General features: G+C 41.9%; 10 protein-coding genes across 10 annotated transcripts; 7 read left to right on the top strand and 3 right to left on the bottom strand.

The window, feature by feature from the left end:
* Positions 1–24: 24 nt before the first annotated feature.
* V1514DRAFT_326275 (major facilitator superfamily domain-containing protein) lies at positions 25–2623 on the top strand. The gene is made up of 2 exons (XM_066926774.1): positions 25–531; positions 592–2623. The coding sequence occupies exons 1-2, from the start codon at positions 264–266 to the stop codon at positions 2445–2447; spliced, it is 2124 nt and encodes a 707-aa protein (XP_066784933.1). The 5' UTR covers positions 25–263; the 3' UTR covers positions 2448–2623.
* A 504-nt stretch (positions 2624–3127) lies between these two features.
* On the bottom strand, positions 3128–3993 carry V1514DRAFT_346364 (translation initiation factor SUI1; the record flags this gene model as incomplete). Its single annotated transcript, XM_066929265.1, has 3 exons — positions 3128–3429; positions 3580–3595; positions 3979–3993. 3 exons carry the CDS (start codon positions 3991–3993, stop codon positions 3128–3130), a joined length of 333 nt encoding a protein of 110 aa, XP_066784932.1.
* Positions 3892–4659, top strand: V1514DRAFT_326272 (uncharacterized protein). Its single transcript, XM_066926773.1, has one exon. The coding sequence runs from the start codon at positions 4166–4168 to the stop codon at positions 4484–4486; it is 321 nt and encodes a 106-aa protein (XP_066784931.1). The 5' UTR covers positions 3892–4165; the 3' UTR covers positions 4487–4659.
* A 2903-nt stretch (positions 4660–7562) lies between these two features.
* Positions 7563–8930, top strand: V1514DRAFT_276989 (P-loop containing nucleoside triphosphate hydrolase protein; the record flags this gene model as incomplete). Its single annotated transcript, XM_066924939.1, has 2 exons — positions 7563–8634; positions 8710–8930. The coding sequence occupies 2 exons, from the start codon at positions 7563–7565 to the stop codon at positions 8928–8930; spliced, it is 1293 nt and encodes a 430-aa protein (XP_066784930.1).
* Positions 8931–9179: 249 nt separating this feature from the next.
* V1514DRAFT_326269 (mitochondrial 37S ribosomal protein uS17m) lies at positions 9180–9987 on the bottom strand. Its single transcript, XM_066926772.1, has 2 exons — positions 9792–9987; positions 9180–9593 (listed from the first exon to the last, which is right to left on the bottom strand). Exons 1-2 carry the CDS (start codon positions 9891–9893, stop codon positions 9300–9302), a joined length of 396 nt encoding a protein of 131 aa, XP_066784929.1. The 5' UTR covers positions 9894–9987; the 3' UTR covers positions 9180–9299.
* An 830-nt stretch (positions 9988–10817) lies between these two features.
* V1514DRAFT_204450 (P-loop containing nucleoside triphosphate hydrolase protein) lies at positions 10818–11829 on the top strand. Its single transcript, XM_066924680.1, has 3 exons — positions 10818–11214; positions 11273–11513; positions 11607–11829. The coding sequence occupies exons 1-2, from the start codon at positions 10905–10907 to the stop codon at positions 11464–11466; spliced, it is 504 nt and encodes a 167-aa protein (XP_066784928.1). The 5' UTR covers positions 10818–10904; the 3' UTR covers positions 11467–11513; positions 11607–11829.
* On the top strand, positions 11798–13021 carry V1514DRAFT_326266 (Redoxin-domain-containing protein). Its single transcript, XM_066926771.1, has 2 exons — positions 11798–12401; positions 12476–13021. The coding sequence occupies exons 1-2, from the start codon at positions 12099–12101 to the stop codon at positions 12866–12868; spliced, it is 696 nt and encodes a 231-aa protein (XP_066784927.1). The 5' UTR covers positions 11798–12098; the 3' UTR covers positions 12869–13021.
* V1514DRAFT_326263 (uncharacterized protein) lies at positions 12584–14015 on the bottom strand. The gene is made up of 2 exons (XM_066926770.1): positions 13692–14015; positions 12584–13638 (listed from the first exon to the last, which is right to left on the bottom strand). Exons 1-2 carry the CDS (start codon positions 13887–13889, stop codon positions 12970–12972), a joined length of 867 nt encoding a protein of 288 aa, XP_066784926.1. The 5' UTR covers positions 13890–14015; the 3' UTR covers positions 12584–12969.
* Positions 14016–14226: 211 nt separating this feature from the next.
* V1514DRAFT_318315 (glycosyl transferase) lies at positions 14227–15782 on the top strand (the record flags this gene model as incomplete). Its single annotated transcript, XM_066925880.1, has 2 exons — positions 14227–14407; positions 14491–15782. The coding sequence occupies 2 exons, from the start codon at positions 14227–14229 to the stop codon at positions 15780–15782; spliced, it is 1473 nt and encodes a 490-aa protein (XP_066784925.1).
* Positions 15783–16269: 487 nt separating this feature from the next.
* Positions 16270–18051, top strand: V1514DRAFT_326259 (P-loop containing nucleoside triphosphate hydrolase protein). Its single transcript, XM_066926769.1, has 4 exons — positions 16270–16557; positions 16663–16686; positions 16761–16811; positions 16874–18051. Exons 1-4 carry the CDS (start codon positions 16492–16494, stop codon positions 17915–17917), a joined length of 1185 nt encoding a protein of 394 aa, XP_066784924.1. The 5' UTR covers positions 16270–16491; the 3' UTR covers positions 17918–18051.
* Positions 18052–18869: the final 818 nt, after the last annotated feature.

Genomic DNA, 18869 nt, shown 5'->3' with positions numbered 1-18869 from the left:
CTCTTGCGCTGTTGGGAGTTTATAGTTTGTATTCCAGAATATAAACGGTTCAACTGCAGGTCTTCCAGAAGATTAAATAGGTTCAACTGTAGGGTTGCCCTTTTTTTTTTACGAACGATATTGAGCATCAAAAGACATCAAAGTGGAAAGATCACCAGTTACTTACTATTCAGCCCGGAAGCGCAGACCCTGTTGGTGGCCAGGAAAGGGCCCAAAATTTTAGAAATAAACGAGAGATCGTCCATGATTGAAAGATCATTACCATGACGTCACCATTTTCGTCTGCAGATTCAGCAGGTTTTTTGGTCATGAATGGTTCGACCTTGTCGTCTGCTAATGGCTCGTCAAGGCGGGGTTCACGCAGTTCAAACAGATCAGTGCGCTTGCAGGACCAGACCGAATTCGTGTATCATAATTCATATTCACCTTTACTAGTACGATCTCGAGATTCAGATTTGGACAGTATTGATATCGAAACATTAGACGAGCAACACAACGGACCGGGTCAAGTTGGCAATGCAGGCGAGATTGGTATGGTTTAATATGGTTTCAACATGCTCACACGGTGTTTAGCTAACAGTTTGAAAACAGGCGTACAAAAGGCAGATATTTTAACACATACATGGTCCAGGAAGGCATTGCACGTGGCATACTTTGGACTTTTCCTTTTGGCATTCTCGGCTTCACTGGCGGGCCAGACCACGTCGATCCTGACGCCGTTCGCGACCTCAGAGTTTTCACTGCACTCGTTACTGGCGACCGTGCAGGTCGTACAAGGCATACTATATGCGGTAGTGAAAGCACCTATGGCCAAGTTGGCAAACACGTTTGGCAGATTGGAAGCTTTCATGTTTGCGTTACTGCTGTTTGTTGCCGGGTACTTGCAAATGGCATCATCGGGCGGCGTCGGATCGTACATCAGTGCGCAGATTTTTGTCGCCAGTGGCACGACCGGATTACTTGTGTTGCAACAGATTTTTGTTGCAGACACTACAGATTTGCTTAACCGGGCACTATTCTCGGCCCTGCCGGACACGCCGTACTTATTTACGATGTGGCTGGGCCCGTCAATTGCAAACGTGGTTACGGAAAAATTCACATGGAGAGTAGGTTATGGCGTGTGGACCATTGTTGTTCCGTTGTGCGGTGCGCCATTGCTGTTGACGCTACTGAGAAATCAAGTGCGAGCTAAAAAACTTGGCTTGATACCAAAGTATGCATGGACTGGGCGGCCCGTGTCGGAGCATTTGATTGGAATTTGGAAAGCACTGGATTTTGTAGGCATATTAATGTTCACGATAGGGTGTTCGCTTGTGTTGATTCCGTTAACAATCACGAGTGCGGTGCCAAGTAATTGGAGCAACCCGTTGATCACGGCCACGCTGTTGACAGGCGCTGGCGTGCTGGCATATTTTGTGAAATGGGAAGTGCGACTGTCAAGCTTGGCTGAAAATCAGAACGGACGTGCAAGCCATCCGCTCCCGCTGTTGTCTCTTCATATTTTATCCAATCGCACAGTTAGATATGGCAGCATTTTAATCTTTTTTTATGATGTCGCGTTCAACATATTTCAACCATATTTTTTTTCATTTTTAATGGTTTCGAGACCGCTAACGACCGACTCTGCTGGGCGAATCGTGCAGACATTTTCGTTCGCGTCAACGATTGCCGCGCTGGTGATTGCGCTGGTGATTAAATACAGTTCGCGATACAAGTTGTGGATGATAATTGGTGTTCCGATCTATCAGGTTGGCATTTTGTCGATGCATTTTACGAGAAACGAGCAAACCCCGACCGGGCTTGTAGTGTTGTCGCAGATCGTGGCCGGCATTGGCGGTGGCGTGGTTTCGATCCCGGCACAACTGGGCGTGCAGGCGTCGTGCCAGTCCAAGGCAGACGTGGCCAGCGCAACGGCCCTGTTTTTAACCGTGTTTTCGCTCGGCAGCGCGGTTGGTGCAGCAGTGTCGGGAGCCATATGGACGTCGTTTTTACCGCGCAGGTTGTTGACGTACGTGCCGGAATCGATCGTGGACCAAGTGCCCAAGATTTATGCCAATTTCCAGTATGCCAGGCAAGAATTTCCCGATCTGGGGTCGCCAGAACGCATGGCGATTGTTCATGCTTACAGGGACGTGATGGCGATCTTGATTTATACCGCCGTGGCAGCCACGATCCCGGGCGTGATTGCCGGGTTGTGCATGAGCGAATACAAACTGGATGAGATTACGGATGAGGTTGGCGACTTGCCCGTGTTTGCCCGATTCGGTCGCAAGGCAAGCGTTGACTCGGAGGTTAGGAACGGGAGCATGGCAGATCGCAATTTGGACGGGGATAGCATGATGACATATGATGATGATGAAGTTGCATTAGGTGCCGGTGTTGGTGCGGGAATGGCTGTTCGGGCTGAAGACGTGGTGGTAGACACGATTTTGGGAAGGAGGAAATGAGAGTATTGAAACCAAGCATCGGTACATATACAATTTTTTTTTCTTTTTTGGGCGTCAATATTTGTAAATAACATTGTTGTGCTGGAAATAAGCCATATATCATACTAATGGTAGCAGTTCGATTTCATTTTAAAATAAGTTATCAATAGAACACAATTAAATATAACTCATGTAACCAGTACATGTCATATCACACTTGTGCCAAACATAAAAAAAAGAACAAATTAATACCATCTTCGTGAAAAAAAAAATAAAATAAAATAAAAAATAAACGCTAAAAGTCAGAATAGAAAGGGCGACAAAGCATGATATATATAAAATAGAGCAAAATAAAAAAATAAATAAAAAGAAGAAGAAAAAGAAACACATTGCAAAATATAAACCCACAAAGAGGAATATACCGCACATGTCATCAGAGAAATGCATCACAAAATTAGTCTTCTTTGCTCATTCACTACTTCGTTATATTTAAAAATACAAACATGAAACAAATACTTGAAAAAATAAAAATAAAAAAAGAACTCCTCACTTGAGCCGATACCCATTCTTGCTCACAAATAATAATAACAATAAATTGTAATGTTATATACAAAATGAGAACCATGCTCAAGAACGCGCGTAAACCAGCCAGCCATATGAATAGATACAGAGGGGCAGGTTACAGGTGAGCGCGGAGAACTTCAAAATCCGTGGATCTTGATGTTCTTCTTGAGAATGTTCAACTGTGTGGACAGGAACTCCATGACCTTGACACGTTGGTCGCCTTGAAGCTGGATTACCTCGCCAAGTTCTTCATCTTTAACAAGAGTGCCGTTGCATGCGAAATCTTTCTTTAACGCGCGAAGGATACGTTTCTGATCATATTCGGTTGGCAGGCCCTGGACGGTGGTCAAAGTCTTGCGGCCGTTACGCTGCTGAATACGAATGTGGATGTAATTTGTTGGCTGGCTGACGTCGTCGTCGCCAGTATCGGCGAAAGGATCTGGCACACGGGGTTAGCAGGCAGGAAATCGTGGGAGCAACAAGCTGGCGAACAGAATATGAAACAAGCCACCGACACGGTCGATGGATCATCACTGTGTTGTTGCGCCACCCTCATCACCAACAGATAATGCACATAGAGCGCACGTACCAAAGGTCTTTAAGTTCTCGATCGACGTAGACATAAACTAGAAACTGTACTGCTGTGTTTTTACCGGTAGGAAAAACTGAAAATCAATAAAAGAAAAGGAGGAAGAAGTGGGGTTGGTGGTGGTGTTTCAGCAGTGGGAAAGGGGGGAGAAAAAAGGGAAAATTCTTGAATTGGGCGGCGGTGCGGGTTTAGCCCGGTTTGCGTTTGCACCGCCACAGGCAATGCTTGCCACAGCACAGAAAGCGGCGGTGCACAATCGGCGCTGACGTAACCTTCGCCATGGCACTAACTATATAAATCCTCCACTGGTCGCATTTCATTTATTGGTTTATAAAAATTACTTGCATTGCATTGCATTTAGTTTATATAAATTACTTGCAAATCATGGCTCACGGTCACTTTGGAGGAGGACATCATCATGGCGGCCACCACGGCGGTGGTTTCGGAGGCCATCACCACGGCGGTTTTTTCGGCGGCGGTCATCATCATCACGGCCGACCTAGGTTCGGTCCTACAATCATTGTGCCGCCGAGAATCTATCCCCAACCGGTGGTCGGATACTCGCCGGTAGGAGGGTACGGCTATTATGGCAGCGTTCCTGGACCGGCAGTGGTGGCAAGGCCGGCTTACTATTCTTCGTCACCCGGTTGCTTCTGTTGCTTATGACGAATGCAAAGAATCCAATGGGCTACACTCGACGCGCGTTTACTTTTTTTTTTTTGGTCTTTGTGCATTTCACAACCCGCTTTTTGGCGTGGTTCATAGAAGCATCATGTCATGGCATGGCTTTAATGACTGGTTGCATCATAAATATATATTGGAGATTGGAGATTGGAGATTGGTGTATATAATCATCATAGTTCCGTCTTTTTATTTTATTTTACCTTTTTTTTTTTCTCACGAGTAATGATTTTTTATTTTTTTTATTGATGTGAACGAACTGGATTGGTGCATGTCGTGTGGGTTGTTGGACCGGACCGGATACATGCCGGCGTATACTTTCTTAATAGAACTAATAGTGATGATCATGATGATGATAATTTAATCCATTAATATAACAGTAACCAATACGTTAATAGTACAGTACAGTATTCATTATACGAACAATCGGACATGGCCGTGCGAGATGACATGCGTTTTCTTTGTGGCGTTTTCCTTTGAGCATATTATGACGGGCTGTTTGCGATGGTCCGTGACAGGAAAGATTTTTTTTTTGACATGTATCGTCATACGTCCCATGTACAATGCAAGAAAAACTTTACTGATTCGATTGCAAATTTTAACAAGAGCTTCCCCCTTTGGGTCGAGGTCATTTAAACAAATCCTTAAATCACTTCTGTTCCACTATACAAATCTACACAACAGCAATCATGAGTTTTGGGCTCAGTTATCGCTACGACGATTCGTACTACTCCCGTCATGACTACTATGGTTCATCCCAGCCCGCATTTTCTAAATCACAGCCCAGTCGGCATCAAATGGACAGACTCCGGTGGCGTGCGACGGCACAGGCGCACGCGACAGCAAAATTACAAGAAATTGATGCGGACGACGGTAAGCCTGCAGTTGTCGACCAGGATGATCGTGACCAATCTCCTGCTGTTATAGCGTTAAGGCAAATAAGTCGAAGCAGTAGCAGAAGAAAGTCCTTGTCGTTGAGCAACACTCGGGCATTGTTCTTATAAAAAAGGCACATCACAATACATTTTATTTTTCCCATACATATATTCTTTTATTACGTAGCACTTGGTGTAAAGATCCGTGACGTTCAATATGATTTGTAAATAGCAACACATGCCGTGAAAATTGTTTTCGTTTTTTATACGTTCATTTTGATGATGGATGATGATGAGACGCGTCAGGTACAGCTTGCCTGAAACGCATGACAAATAGAAAATAGAAAATAGAAAAACCCCCACATTTTAAACACATTCCGTTCTGATTTGTGATATTTTTCTTATTCAGATACTCTCACGGACCAGAGTAAAAATTTCCCATTTTTCATTTCAAATTAAATAGCTTCCAGGTTAAGCCTTGTTGCTGGTTTCTGTCGACGATCGTCTTAAGTCACGGGTTTCTCGTTCAAAGCTGTGTGTGAATCAAACTCAACTTCTAAAGTTTCACACTCACATTTCCTCACAACCGATCTCTTTTCTTCGTACTACTTTCACAAGCTTAGATTATTGCCGTTGGCAGGTTTTTTTTTTAGAAAATTTTTGTTTTAGTTTATTGTTACATTTGTGCGGGCGGTTTAATGAACCCTCAAGCTTCACACCGCGTCCCATCATCTCTGCATCGTGACGACACCTGCCATGCCGTTCGTTAAATCGAAGCGAATTTCGGCTTCAGAAACTGTTCTGCAACATATATATGATTCCGCTCACAAATCGTTCGTGGACGCCATGTATGACGATCAGCAGGGCAGAGACGGCCCGGCTCTTGCCGGATGGCTAAGGACGCTTGACATCATTGAAGCAAACCACTCCAAAATAGTGTCTTCAGCTCAAGTATCTTCCCAAGAGATTAGTCTTTACGCTCGAATTGTGGACATTGAGCGCCAATCGCGAGACAGGGTCATGGCTTTTGCCACGGCAAACGCCGGACCTGCTGCGTCTGCTTCGCAAGTCCTGTCACTTTATGAGCGCGTGAGGGCGGATCGACGCAAGAATGCGGACGACTGCATCGAGACGGCTACTGTTGAATTGCAACAACTTTGCAAGCCTGCTGCTTCTTCAAAAGTCAGCACTTACAGCTCTCACGGCACCGTGACTCGCCCTCATGTACCACCAAGAGCTGCGTCGTCAAGTTCGGCTATTCCACGCCCGCCAAGCCCGACAAAGAAATCGATGTTAATGACTTTGCGTGGTCCAAGGGCGTCTAAAAAGGATAAGGAGACGTCGACTAGGAAATCTACCACTGCCGTTCCCACCACCGCAGCCACGTTGGCTTGGTCCACTTCATCGTCAGCTGCAGCTGCAGCTGCAACCGCAGGTACTCCCAGTTTCAAATCTTCAGTTACGGACGACGAGGTTCTTATGAGGACTGCTTTCAGAAATTTTTCTACTGGATCGTTGCCGAGTACTGCAAAGTCACTTACCCCGACGCCATCATCGGTGGCGCATGTTGCAACCGCTGGTACTTCAGCGGCCAAGGATATCGTGGATAGAAGACGAAATTATTCGACCGGATCGCTTGAGCACCGGTCGACATTGGTGTCGTTATCACCTCCTCGGACGCCTCCCACTACATCTCCGGATTTAGTTTCACAACCAAGACTTGCCAGCCCGCCATCTTCTCGTTCGCCATCTCCCTTGACAAACGGTAAAAAGAACAACAACGGAATTCACAAATTACCTTTAATTCCTTCTCAACCTACACGCAAGTCATCACAAACTCAAGCACAAGAAAGCTTGCTGGATGATACGCAACAGCCGTTGCATGGAATGCGACCGATCACGCCATCAAAACCGTCCAAATTTGCTTCTAGAAAACAATTACCAACTCGTCATCACGTAACTGATGGCTCGCAACCTTTTACGGTGCATTTTGATTCTGCATTTGTCCAAGATTATTCTTTGGCTTCGCAACAGTTATCACCGCCTCCGATCCCACTGCCGCCACCGCCGCCACCGCCTCCTCCGCCTCCTCCGCCTCCTCCGCCGTCATCATTTGAAGTCCCACCATACCCATTGGAAAACAAGATGCCATTGTCTCCGCATGCCGAAAGTCTTACACCAGAATCTCCGCTATCTCCTCCAATACCCACGACTTCGGCCACATCTTCAAGCGCGACCGCTTCAATCACTCTTCCGCCGTCGACATTTCCATTCGCTTCTTCACATATCATTACAGCTAATACGAATCAGAAGAAAATTGGAACAGGAAGGAATTCGCCAAAAGTTCAATCAAGGTTGCCATCAAGAGAAACTCGGCCTCAACGCTCGCAGGGAATAGGCTCGTCTTTGTCAACTTCAAACGATGTCATGTCACCTCTTTCGGCTGCGTTGGAAGCAACGGCCAAGTATAAGGATCAGCAAAATGCTACCAAATCAACGAGCCGAAATTACTCACTAACAAAAACAAAAACAACAACAGCGGCTGTGGCGACGGCTGATGTAAAATCAAACTTACACAAAAGAGGTGCATCTCCAAGTCGTGTAAATCAAAAGATACAGCCAAAGCCAGCGCAAGCAAAGAGTAGTCCAAACTTACTTGTTCCTGCGACTTTACCAAGCAGCAGTACAAATTCAAACGGATCATTTTCTCAACTATTACCTGACACCCCAGATCCTGAGAGCCAGGCATGGAACAACAGAGTGAATGAGGCAATGAAGAATATGACTGGAATTGATGAGAATGCTGCCAGACAGATCTTGAACGAAATTGTGATTAAGGGAGATGAAGTTCATTGGGAAGACATTGCGGGTTTAGAGCAAGCTAAAACAAGTTTGAAAGAAACGGTTGTGTACCCGTTTTTGCGCCCGGATCTATTCAGCGGCCTTCGTGAGCCAGCTAGAGGCATGTTACTTTTCGGACCACCTGGAACCGGCAAGACAATGCTAGCAAGAGCTGTAGCGACGGAGTCTCAAAGTACTTTTTTTTCCATATCAGCGTCATCATTAACTTCCAAATATTTGGGCGAATCTGAGAAATTAGTCCGGGCCTTGTTTGCATTTGCTAAGGCTCTGTCGCCGTCTATAATTTTTGTTGATGAGATTGATTCTTTACTTTCTTCCAGGAGTGATACTGGTGAGCATGAAGCATCGAGGCGGATCAAAACCGAGTTTTTAGTCAAGTGGAGTGATTTGGCGCATGCTGCCGCAGGAAGAGATCATTCATCATCTGATGGCAATGATGCACAAAGAGTGCTCGTTTTGGCGGCAACAAATTTGCCATGGGCAATTGACGAGGCAGCGAGGAGACGATTTGTTCGAAGACAATATATTCCTTTACCAGAACCTGAAACGAGAGCGAAACAATTTAGAACTTTGCTGGCAAACCAAGCTCGTAGCTTATCTGAAGAAGACATTAACGAACTTGTGAGATTAACAGATGGTGAGTATATTTTTTTTTTTTAATTTTGGTTTTTTTTTATGGCATGTGATCTAATATTGAAATGTTAAAAAAAAGGATTTTCTGGATCTGATATTACTGCTTTGGCTAAAGATGCGGCAATGGGTCCATTACGTGCACTTGGTGAGGCCCTTCTTTTAACGCCACGAGAACAGATCCGGCCGGTCCAATTTGAAGACTTTGTTGCCAGTTTGAGAACAATTCGGCCTAGTGTTTCCAAGGAAGGATTACAAGCATTTGAGGAATGGGCTCAGAAGTATGGCAGTTCTGGTGCGTAATTAGCACTTTTTTTTTTTTTTTTTTGAAGCGCAATAATTATAAATATTCATAAAATTTTTTTTCTGTTTTTGTTTTATGCTTTGGTATCAGAATTGGGTTGTTTGTACATATGCTGAATTAATGGGTGTATTGACTTTTGGTTCAACTTTTTTTTTTTTTAAGGGATGGTGTGATGGGCATGATTAAGATATGATGAATTTTATGAGGAGTCCATGGGGTTCAATAGTGCTAAAGACAGATATCACCTTGCTTTCTTACATTCATCGGTCACGGCATTGTGAAGTCACTGTATACATAAAATAAATTTAAAAGGTCATGATTGTTGCAGCTATGTACATTTTGTAAAGTAAAAAAAAAATGTGATGATTTTATATTTGCTTTGGAGTAATCTTCTCGGTTGCAGGACTAACTTGTGCTTGAAGATCTCCTAAATCACAAAGTCGTTTTAATTCCAAAAGTGACTCGTTTGCTTGCTTCTCTTCTTGAAATTTTGACTGTTTTTCAAATTGTTCCAGTTTTTGTCCCTTGTCGTTCTTAATCTCGGCAATGGCGAAAAACTTGCGAGCCGATAACGGCCGGGTTGATTCGATTCTGACAATGTCACCTTCCCTGCATACTTCAGCTTCATCATGAACTAGGTAATCCTTTCGGTTGGTAATTAACTGTTTTTCAAAAAAAAATCACGTTAGCATATTGTTGCAATTAATTATTGCTGAGTATTTATCCACCACCAGTCATCCGCTTTTTTTAACAGAATGCACAGTATGCAAACAAACCAAAAAAAAAAACATCAATAAAAATAATAATAATAAACTCAGAAAGAGAACAAACAAGCGAGGGGGAAGAGGGGTAATCTTTACTCTATTGTAACGTTGACTAAACACGGGCTGCTGCACCCGGACCTTGACCGTCTTTGCCATTTTGCCGTGCGAAACGACCACGCCGAGAAAGTTTTGCCGCATGATTGAAATAAAAAATATATGGCAAAATTTGTTCAAAAAAGACGATAAAAATGGGAAGACCTTGCAAGGTTGGTAATTATTATATAGATTTGAATGATTTTTTGACAAGTTTAATTACTTCGCGGTAAGCCGAAGCGTGCGTGTAATTGCTGTCGAGCCGGGTTACCATTTTATGTGGAACCAACGACTTATCCGCTAGATCGTACAATATTAAATTTGACGTTAACAGATATTTACCAGAGTGTTTAAATCTTGAAATTACATTAGATGGTCCAAGAGTTTTAAGACGGCAACATGAATTGGGCAATACGTAATATCTATGCCGAAACGGACACAAGCTTACTGAACTATATGTAACTTTCAACAGTTATGTTACAGTTGACTATTAAATAAAAACACGTTGATCATGACAAGGAAACGATCTTCTCAAGAAAATAAACGCGTGATCAGGCGGTCGCATGGAACATTCATCTTAGTTTTGTTTACAAAACAATAAGGGGAATGATATTCTGCTAAGGAAAATAGTTAATTTATACCAGCCATGCCGGTAATTGCTTTAAGACAAGTTTTTGTATTTCAACAAACACAAAAATGAAACTATGGGATTTGAAAATTGAAGAAATAAGAGATAAGCCATGCCAGATTGGTGAAGGTTCGACTTCCGACTTAACTATTCAACACGTTTATAAAACAACCCATGGTGAAGATTATGAATTGCAATGGGATGAAATTGTAATCGACGAGAAGGCCGAATCGATTTTAAATCACATGTTGCGTATCCGTTTTTGCGGCCAGACATATTTTATGGTATTTGTGAGCCAGCTAGAAGCATGTTGATTGTCGGACCCCATGGAAACGGTAAAACAATGGTAACAAAGGCATTAGCGGCTAAGTCTAAGTGTACTTTATTTTCTGTATCAGAATTATCATGAACTTACATGAATAATTACTACGGTATCGGAGCTTTGTTTAATATCGCAAAAGCTCTTTCACCGTCTATTATTTTTATTAATGACGTTCATCTTTTTTTTTTCTGACAGCGAAGCAGCTGCACGTTTTTGGGCCAACTGGCGTGACTTGGAATGCACTGCCACGAGCAAGGAATCGTCTCACCGTAGCAAGGCGAGACAAGTGCTTGTTTTGGGAGCTACAGATAAGCCATGGGAAATAAAAGACTCTATGAGGAAAATGTTTTTTCAAAGGCTATATATTCCACTGCCAGATCGTGAGACCAGATTAAGACTAATAAAGAATTTATTAGTGGATCAATTACACACTTTACCTACCCAGCAACTTAATGATCTCGTAAATGTAACAAATGGTAAGTGAAAATTTTTTTGGTATTTGAATGCAAGCTAATATGGTGGGACAACAAAAAGGGTATTCTGGATCAGACTTGACTATGCTAACCAAAGAGGCATTGATCAGTCCGTTACGAGCGATGGGTGATTCAATTATTTCCGCATCGTCAAACAGTCTCCATCCAGTCAATTATGATGACTTTGCTGTTAGTTTACTAACCGTCCGGCCTAGTGTTGCACAAAGTAGTGTTTGGCAATTTTGTGAATGGTAAAATAAGTACAGCGTACCGGGTACATAATCACCTCGCAACTGAAAGAGGTAATATATGTATAAAAACTTGACTTTTTTTTTTTTTTTTTTTTTTTGCGTTTGTTTATTTATTTCTTGTGTCGGTACCTGAATACTGAATAGGCTTGTCGTGAATCGTAAGCGTGTTAAGCTTTTAGGTCATCTAGTAAGAGGATGATGGTATGACATGATGATGAGATGATTTTTGAACAAAAACTATGCTAGAAGCACGTGGATTATGTCAGCATATTCAAGTATATTCATATTTGGGTTGTATCTTGATTTTTTTTTTTTTTCTTGAGCAAGAAGGGAATGATATTTTGTCGAAAATTAAGTTAGCAATAAAAAAAATTTAATTTGACAGATATTGCGAAGTGATAATTGTTAAAAAGAAATCTAACATTACGGGAAAGTGAAAGATTTCTTTAAAAAGAAAATGATGCTTAAAATTTAATTTACAAATCCTACCGATATTGATTTAAGGTTAACGACGAGATCGCTTAGGCTTATCTTTTTTTCAAATAAGGCTGGAAAAAAAGTGCAATTCCCATAGTTAACTTGCAAAGGAAACGCCTGACAGAGCTATGATTATTCTGTGGCAGCGAATGCGAGTTGATGATGGTGGTCATTAAATTATTCGCCTTATATAAGTTTGAGGCGCGGGGAAGCTTACATATACACCATCGCAATTCCACGGTAACTCATTTCACGCTCCTCTCACAACCAAGGAAAAAAAAAATGGCATCTCTTTTTGGTCAACCAATTGTTCGTCGGCAGATCTTAAAAACTGCCGGCCGTCGTCGCCAGTTTCATGCCTCGGTGATTAGCCAGGTCAAGGTTGGCCAAGCCGTGCCCAAGAAATCTCTTTATGAGCAAGGTCCCGGTGACGAAGTGTCACTTGCCGATTTAACTTCCAAGGTAAACATATATACACATATACGAGCAGCATGATTAGGTCATTATTGATCTTTATATATTAAATTTGATTTTAGGGCAAATCGATTTTGGTCTTTGTCCCTGGTGCGTTCTCCCCCGGTTGCTCTGCTCGGCATGTACCCGGATACGTGTCATTGGCAAACGAATTTATCACTCGCAAGGGCGTCGGTAGCATCTACGTGATTTCTGGTAATGATGCGTTCGTGACCAATGCTTGGGGCAAGGAATTGGGTACCGCGGATGGCAAGGTCAGGTACCTTGCAGACCCTTCCTTGTCGTTCGTGAAACAGTTCAATCTCGATTTCGATGCATCCAAATTTTTCGGCAATCATCGCAGCAAGCGGGCCGCGGTCGTGATTGAAGACGGTGTGGTTACAAACGCGTTTGTTGAACCTGATAGTACCGGGATTTCAATCTCTGAGGCGAAGAGCGTGATTGAAAATATTTAAGAACATTCAAAACTAATTACTTGAGGATTTGGAGGAGAAGATATGGGAGGGATTTTAAAGCTGAAAGAGTATGAGTTTGTTGTTTGTTTGGTTTGCCTGTTTCATTCACTGTCTGATTGATTGCCCAAGAAATCAATATTAAACCCTCCAGCAGTAACTTTTGATTTCGTTTTCCGTCCTGACGATTCTGATTCAAGGTCATTACTGCCGATGTTGTCTTGTCGTTCGCGTTCTCGAGACCGGATCTGGACCGTATCTGCTTGTAATTGCAAAACTTCTTGCCTAAACTCACGTTGTTCTCGTATCTGTTTGGCCTTTTCTAATGAGTATCGAGGCGTCATGCCAAGTTGGGACAACACTTTTTTCAAATGACCAACCTGTTCCTTTGCGGTCTTGAACGGTTCTAATTCGCGTGACCATTGCTTGCGAACACCGCATTTAACAATCCATGATTTTAATCTTGTGATTTCGTCATCTGTGGATTTTCCAGGTTGGCCACTCGTCTTTGACCTTGCAGTAGTCTGCCGTTTCCGTGTTGTCTTCGTGGCAACTGCGGGATTAGGTTCATTTCTGCGTCGCTTTTTGGAAGATGATGTGGAACGCTTGTCGTCGTCGTCGTCGCCGTCGTCGTCTAATACGACTGATTCAACTTCGCTACTCTCAGCTTGAATTTTTTCAGTGCTGAGTAATTTCGTGGCATCTTCATCGTTGACTTCATCTTTATTCTCGTCCACGTTCGCATTCTCATTATCAACTTTGCCTGCTTCTTCCTGTTCATTTCCAATCAATATCAATGATCAATAAACTGACAAGAACCACTCACAAGTAGTATTTTATCAGCCATGCCAACCGCGATTTGCTTCCACCGATTGTTCTTAAAGAAATCACGATCCAGGTTGCATTGCTCAATCACGGTATTTTTCACCATCCGCAAGCTTGTGGTTTCCAGGTCGGCTGATTTTAATTGATCCCATAACGCTTGCTTGATTTTATCTTCATTGTCCTTGTCTTCCATTGACATTGGTAACAAAAAAAAACAAAAAAAACAGATTCAAGAACGGTCTTGAGAACGTGTGTATTTTGCTGCTGGTTCTCGCAAACGCGTTAAATTGGGTCGCGTCCTTTTGGACAAAGGCCATCATCATAAATTTGTACACTGCGAAACAATCAACGACTTCCATCTCGATATTCATTTATTTATACTGCAAGCTCATAAGTGCATCTTTATTTTTCGTAAAGCACATTAATTTTTTTTTTTTAGTATTTAATCTTCCAGATCATTCTTTTCCATCATTTCATTTTTTAATTGTTATATAAAGTCATAATTTTCAACTTCCCCTCTTTTGGAATTCAACGTCATGGCGTCAAAAAACGTCGCAGCGAGGTCAGATAATTTATTAGTAATTTCAAACCGACTTCCAGTTACAATTAAGCGCAGTGAGAATGGTGATTATGATTTTGCAATGTCGTCTGGTGGCCTTGTGTCTGCATTATCAGGGTTGAAGAAATCGACAAGGTTTACCTGGTTTGGATGGCCTGGTAAGTGGCAAAGAATATGAAGAAGCACAATTTAAATTATTCCGGCAAGCGGCTAATTTTTTTTTTTTTACTTGGGTTTTAAGGACTGGAAGTGCCAGATGCAGAGAAACCTTTGGTGGTGAAACGATTGCGTGATGAGTTTTCTTGCGTGCCTGTATTTTTGTCAGATGAACTGGCAGATCTGCATTATAATGGTTTTAGTAACTCAATTTTATGGCCATTATTTCATTATCATCCTGGTGAGATGAACTTTGATGAAACCGCATGGGAAGCATACAGGGAGGCCAACCGATTGTTCTCCAAGGCCATTGCCGACGTGGTTTCGGACGGTGACTTGGTTTGGGTGCATGATTATCATTTGATGTTGTTACCGGCCATGCTTAGGGAAGAAATTGGCAATTCCAAGAAAAACGTAAAACTAGGCTGGTTCCTGCACACGCCGTTCCCTTCCAGTGAGATCTACCGGATCTTGCCCGTGCGGCGAGAAGTATTGGAAGGCGTATTACATTGCGACCTGCTTGGGTTTCATACCTACGATTACGCCCGGCATTTCTTGTCGTCGTGTTCGCGAATCTTGAACTTGCCAACATTACCCAACGGCGTAGTGTTTAACGGCAAGTCGATCACGGTCGGCGCGTTCCCGATCGGCATCGATGTCGAGAAGTTTACCGAGGGATTGAAAAAGGAATCCGTGCAACGACGGATCGCACAATTAGAAGCAAAATTTGATGGGGTCAAGATTATTGTTGGCGTGGACCGGTTGGATTATATCAAGGGCGTGCCACAAAAACTGCACGCGCTTGAAATTTTTTTAACCGAGCATCCGGAATGGATCGGCAAGGTCGTGTTGGTTCAAGTTGCGGTGCCGTCAAGGCAAGACGTGGAAGAATATCAAAACCTGCGCGCGGTCGTGAACGAACTTGTCGGTCGCATTAATGGCAATTTCGGAACTGTCGAATTCGTGCCGATTCATTTCATGCACAAATCAATTGACTTTGATGAATTGATTGCCCTGTATGCCGTATCGGATGCATGCCTGGTATCTAGTACTCGTGATGGCATGAACCTGGTGTCATACGAGTACATTGCTTGCCAGCGCAAACGGCATGGCGCGTTGATCTTGTCCGAATTTACCGGTGCTGCCCAGTCGTTGAACGGCAGCGTGATTGTAAACCCATGGAATACGGAAGAATTAGCCGATGCCATATTTGATGCCATGACAATGTCAGAAGACACGAGGAACTTGAATCAACAAAAATTATTCAAGTACGTCAGTAAGTATACATCTGCGTATTGGGGCGAATCATTTGTCAACGAAATGAAGCGATTGTCAGCGGTTTCTCAACTAAGAGCAACCAAAATCAGTTCTAACTAAATCACAATATAAAAATCTTTTTTTTTTTTTTTTTTTTTTTGATTTTGCATTTAAATAAGGCATGATTATTGGTTTTTGGTGTACATTGTTATACGTATTGAGATTGAATCAAATATTTTAAGTACACATAAATAGTAAGAAAAAAAAAAGAAATATTGTGCTTTCCAAAAAGCTTTTTCTTTTTCAGTCCAACTCCTGATCGATTACAAGTCATTAGTCCATTCTCATTCACGCAATTTGACCATACACTTATGGAGCTAACTATTTTTTTTTTTTTATTGATTTTCAATTTTGAAAAGATGTAAGCTATCTATCAAACTTGTTCGTTCATGGTTATTCGGCAAAATTTATATAAATATATATTGAACTGTTTTTGTATAACTACTCTGGTGGTGTGGAAACATCAGATTTTGTTAACCCTACCCTGGAGTTGCACTGGACTCAAATCACAAAAGCGAAAAAAAAAAAAAATTATAGCGAATTTATACATTTCAATTTAAGGCCATCAAAGAATCGATCTTTAGGAGTTTTTTTTTTTTTTCTTTTCAATACGATTTATTTACAGTCTGCGAGTGCAGGCATTATTCCCTGTTTAAGAACCAGAGCCATTGGAATTTGGTGTAATACCGGTAACAATTACAAGACATTATCATCATTAAAAACAAATTGGTTTGTATTCTCAGTTCGATCATATTCAAAAAAGAAAAAAATGCCACCAAAGAAAGCTGTTAAGGAAGAAAAAATCCTGCTGGGCCGTCCCGGTAACAACTTGAAGGTAAAATAAAAAAAAAATCATTGCTTGAATTGATCTTCTTTGTTTGTTTTAAATTTAGAAGATTTGGGTTTGTAATGTCATACTAACGCATTTTTTATTTTATAGTCTGGAATTGTTGGTCTTGCAAACGTGAGTAATGAAGATCAGCAAAAAGGTATTTTTTTTTGGTTTTTTGAATTTAGCTAAACCATTTTCTCTTTTAGGTTGGAAAATCAACTTTCTTTCAAGCAATCACAAAGTCGCAGCTTGGAACTGTACGTATATTAGCGGGTTGTATTTGGACTTCAAGGAGTAACAAATGTTTTTTTTTAAATAGCCAGCTAATTATCCGTTTGCTACGATTGACCCTGAGGAGGCACGAGTGATCGTTCCGTCACCCCGATTCGATCACTTGTGTGAAGCTTATAAGCCGGCATCCAAGGTACCAGCAAACATTACCGTGTTTGATATTGCCGGTCTGACCAAGGGCGCATCCACCGGAGCTGGATTAGGTAACGCGTTCTTGTCACACATTCGAGCTGTGGATGCCATCTACCAGGTCGTGCGTTGCTTTGACGATGCCGAAATCATTCACGTCGAAGGTGACGTAAACCCGGTGCGGGACTTGCAAATCATTCTTGACGAGTTGAGGTTGAAGGATATTGAGTTTTCCCTCAAGTACCTTGAAGGCGTGGAGAAGATTGCCAAGCGTGGAGGCCAGAGCTTGGAAGTTAAGGCCAAAAAGGAAGAAATTTTGATTGTGCAAAAGATTATCAAGTTTTTGGAAGACGGCAAGAGGGTATCGAATGGAGAATGGTCTGTTAAGGAAGTTGAAGTCATCAATCAAATGTTGCTGTTGACGGCCAAGCCGGCTATTTACTTGATTAACTTGTCCGAGCGGGATTACATCCGCAAGAAGAACAAGAGCCTGCTCGCCATCAAGGAATGGATCGATGCAAACTCACCGGGAGACACGATCATTCCGTTATCGGTTTCGTTTGAGGAACGGTTGACCCAATTCGAGACTCAGGAAGAGATTGACGAAGAATGCAAAAAAGTTGGTGCCGTGTCGGCCCTGCCCAAGATCATTGTGACCATGCGGGCGGCGTTGAACTTGATTTCATTTTTCACGTCCGGTCCGGATGAGGTGCGGGAATGGACAATTCGTAAAGGTACCAAGGCACCACAAGCAGCCGGCGTGATCCACACTGATTTGATGAACACGTTTATCCTGGCTCAGGTTACCAAGTACGCAGACTTTAAGGAACTCGGAGACGAGACCGCGGTCAAGGCTGCTGGTAAGTTGTTACAAAAGGGCAAGGAATATGTTGTCGAGGATGGTGACATCATCTACTTCCGGGCCGGAGCTGGAAAGAATTAGACCGTTAGTCAGTCATGTTGCAAAGATTTATCATGTGTAGAAATGTATGCAATAGTTATGATTGAGTCACTCATAAGAAAAAAAAAAAATAAATGAAAATGAAAATGAAAATACGGTGTTTTTAAAAAAAAAAAAAAAGAAGAGTAATGTGTAGGTATTTGATATGAATTATGCCAATCCATATAAAAGTCCGTGTAAGGCATGCAAAAGTAAAGCTTTACTGGTTGGCATACAGCGGTTGCCATGTATAATAGTTACGTACATAGTAATGTTACAAGGTCAACTTTAGCGAAAGCTTCAATTACCCCGATTCGGATTGCCGTATTTGTCGCTTAAGATGGGAAGCTAATCTAAATCTAAATCTTACAAGTGGTATACGGGAACTAAGGTACCTGTAGTTGACTCAGGGACAATCAATTTAGACGAGATCGAAGATCTTCATAGAAAAAACTATAGGTTAAGATCATAAAGCTTTGACACGACTCGTTGGTTGTTTTGAGTATAATAAATATAAATAAATGAGGCAGCGATCTTGAAGTGTGATAAATAGCCTCGAGATCGAGGCTTAATATAAATAAAACCCATTTACGGTTTGGGGTTTTCCGTACATTAGCGCATTCCCTTTTGTTTGTTTTTGGTGTTCAAAACACGGCATATAAACTGTAATTACTTGTTCTATATATGCTATATAATTATTACATTTAACTATATTTTATGATTCCATGTTCCTTTTCGCCTTCCCAATTCCGTATCCCAAAAAAACAAAAATAAATTTTAAGCCAAAATGTAAGACAACACCGAACAATTGAACCCTGTAAATGATGATAATATGGATACAAAAAAAAAAAAAAAAGATAGAGACATTTATAAAACAAATGACAAATGCTGATAAATAAATTTTGCATTTTGAAATAAGTAGTGAATATGCAAAATGGACATAATTAAAAACCAG

The sequence above is a fragment of the Lipomyces japonicus genome (genome assembly GCF_038497905.1).
Source record: "Lipomyces japonicus strain CBS 7319 unplaced genomic scaffold V1514scaffold_7, whole genome shotgun sequence".
In the NCBI taxonomy this organism is placed as follows: domain Eukaryota; kingdom Fungi; phylum Ascomycota; class Lipomycetes; order Lipomycetales; family Lipomycetaceae; genus Lipomyces; species Lipomyces japonicus.
Note: the sequence above shows the minus strand (reverse complement) of the source record. Positions and strands in the feature narration are given on the sequence as shown.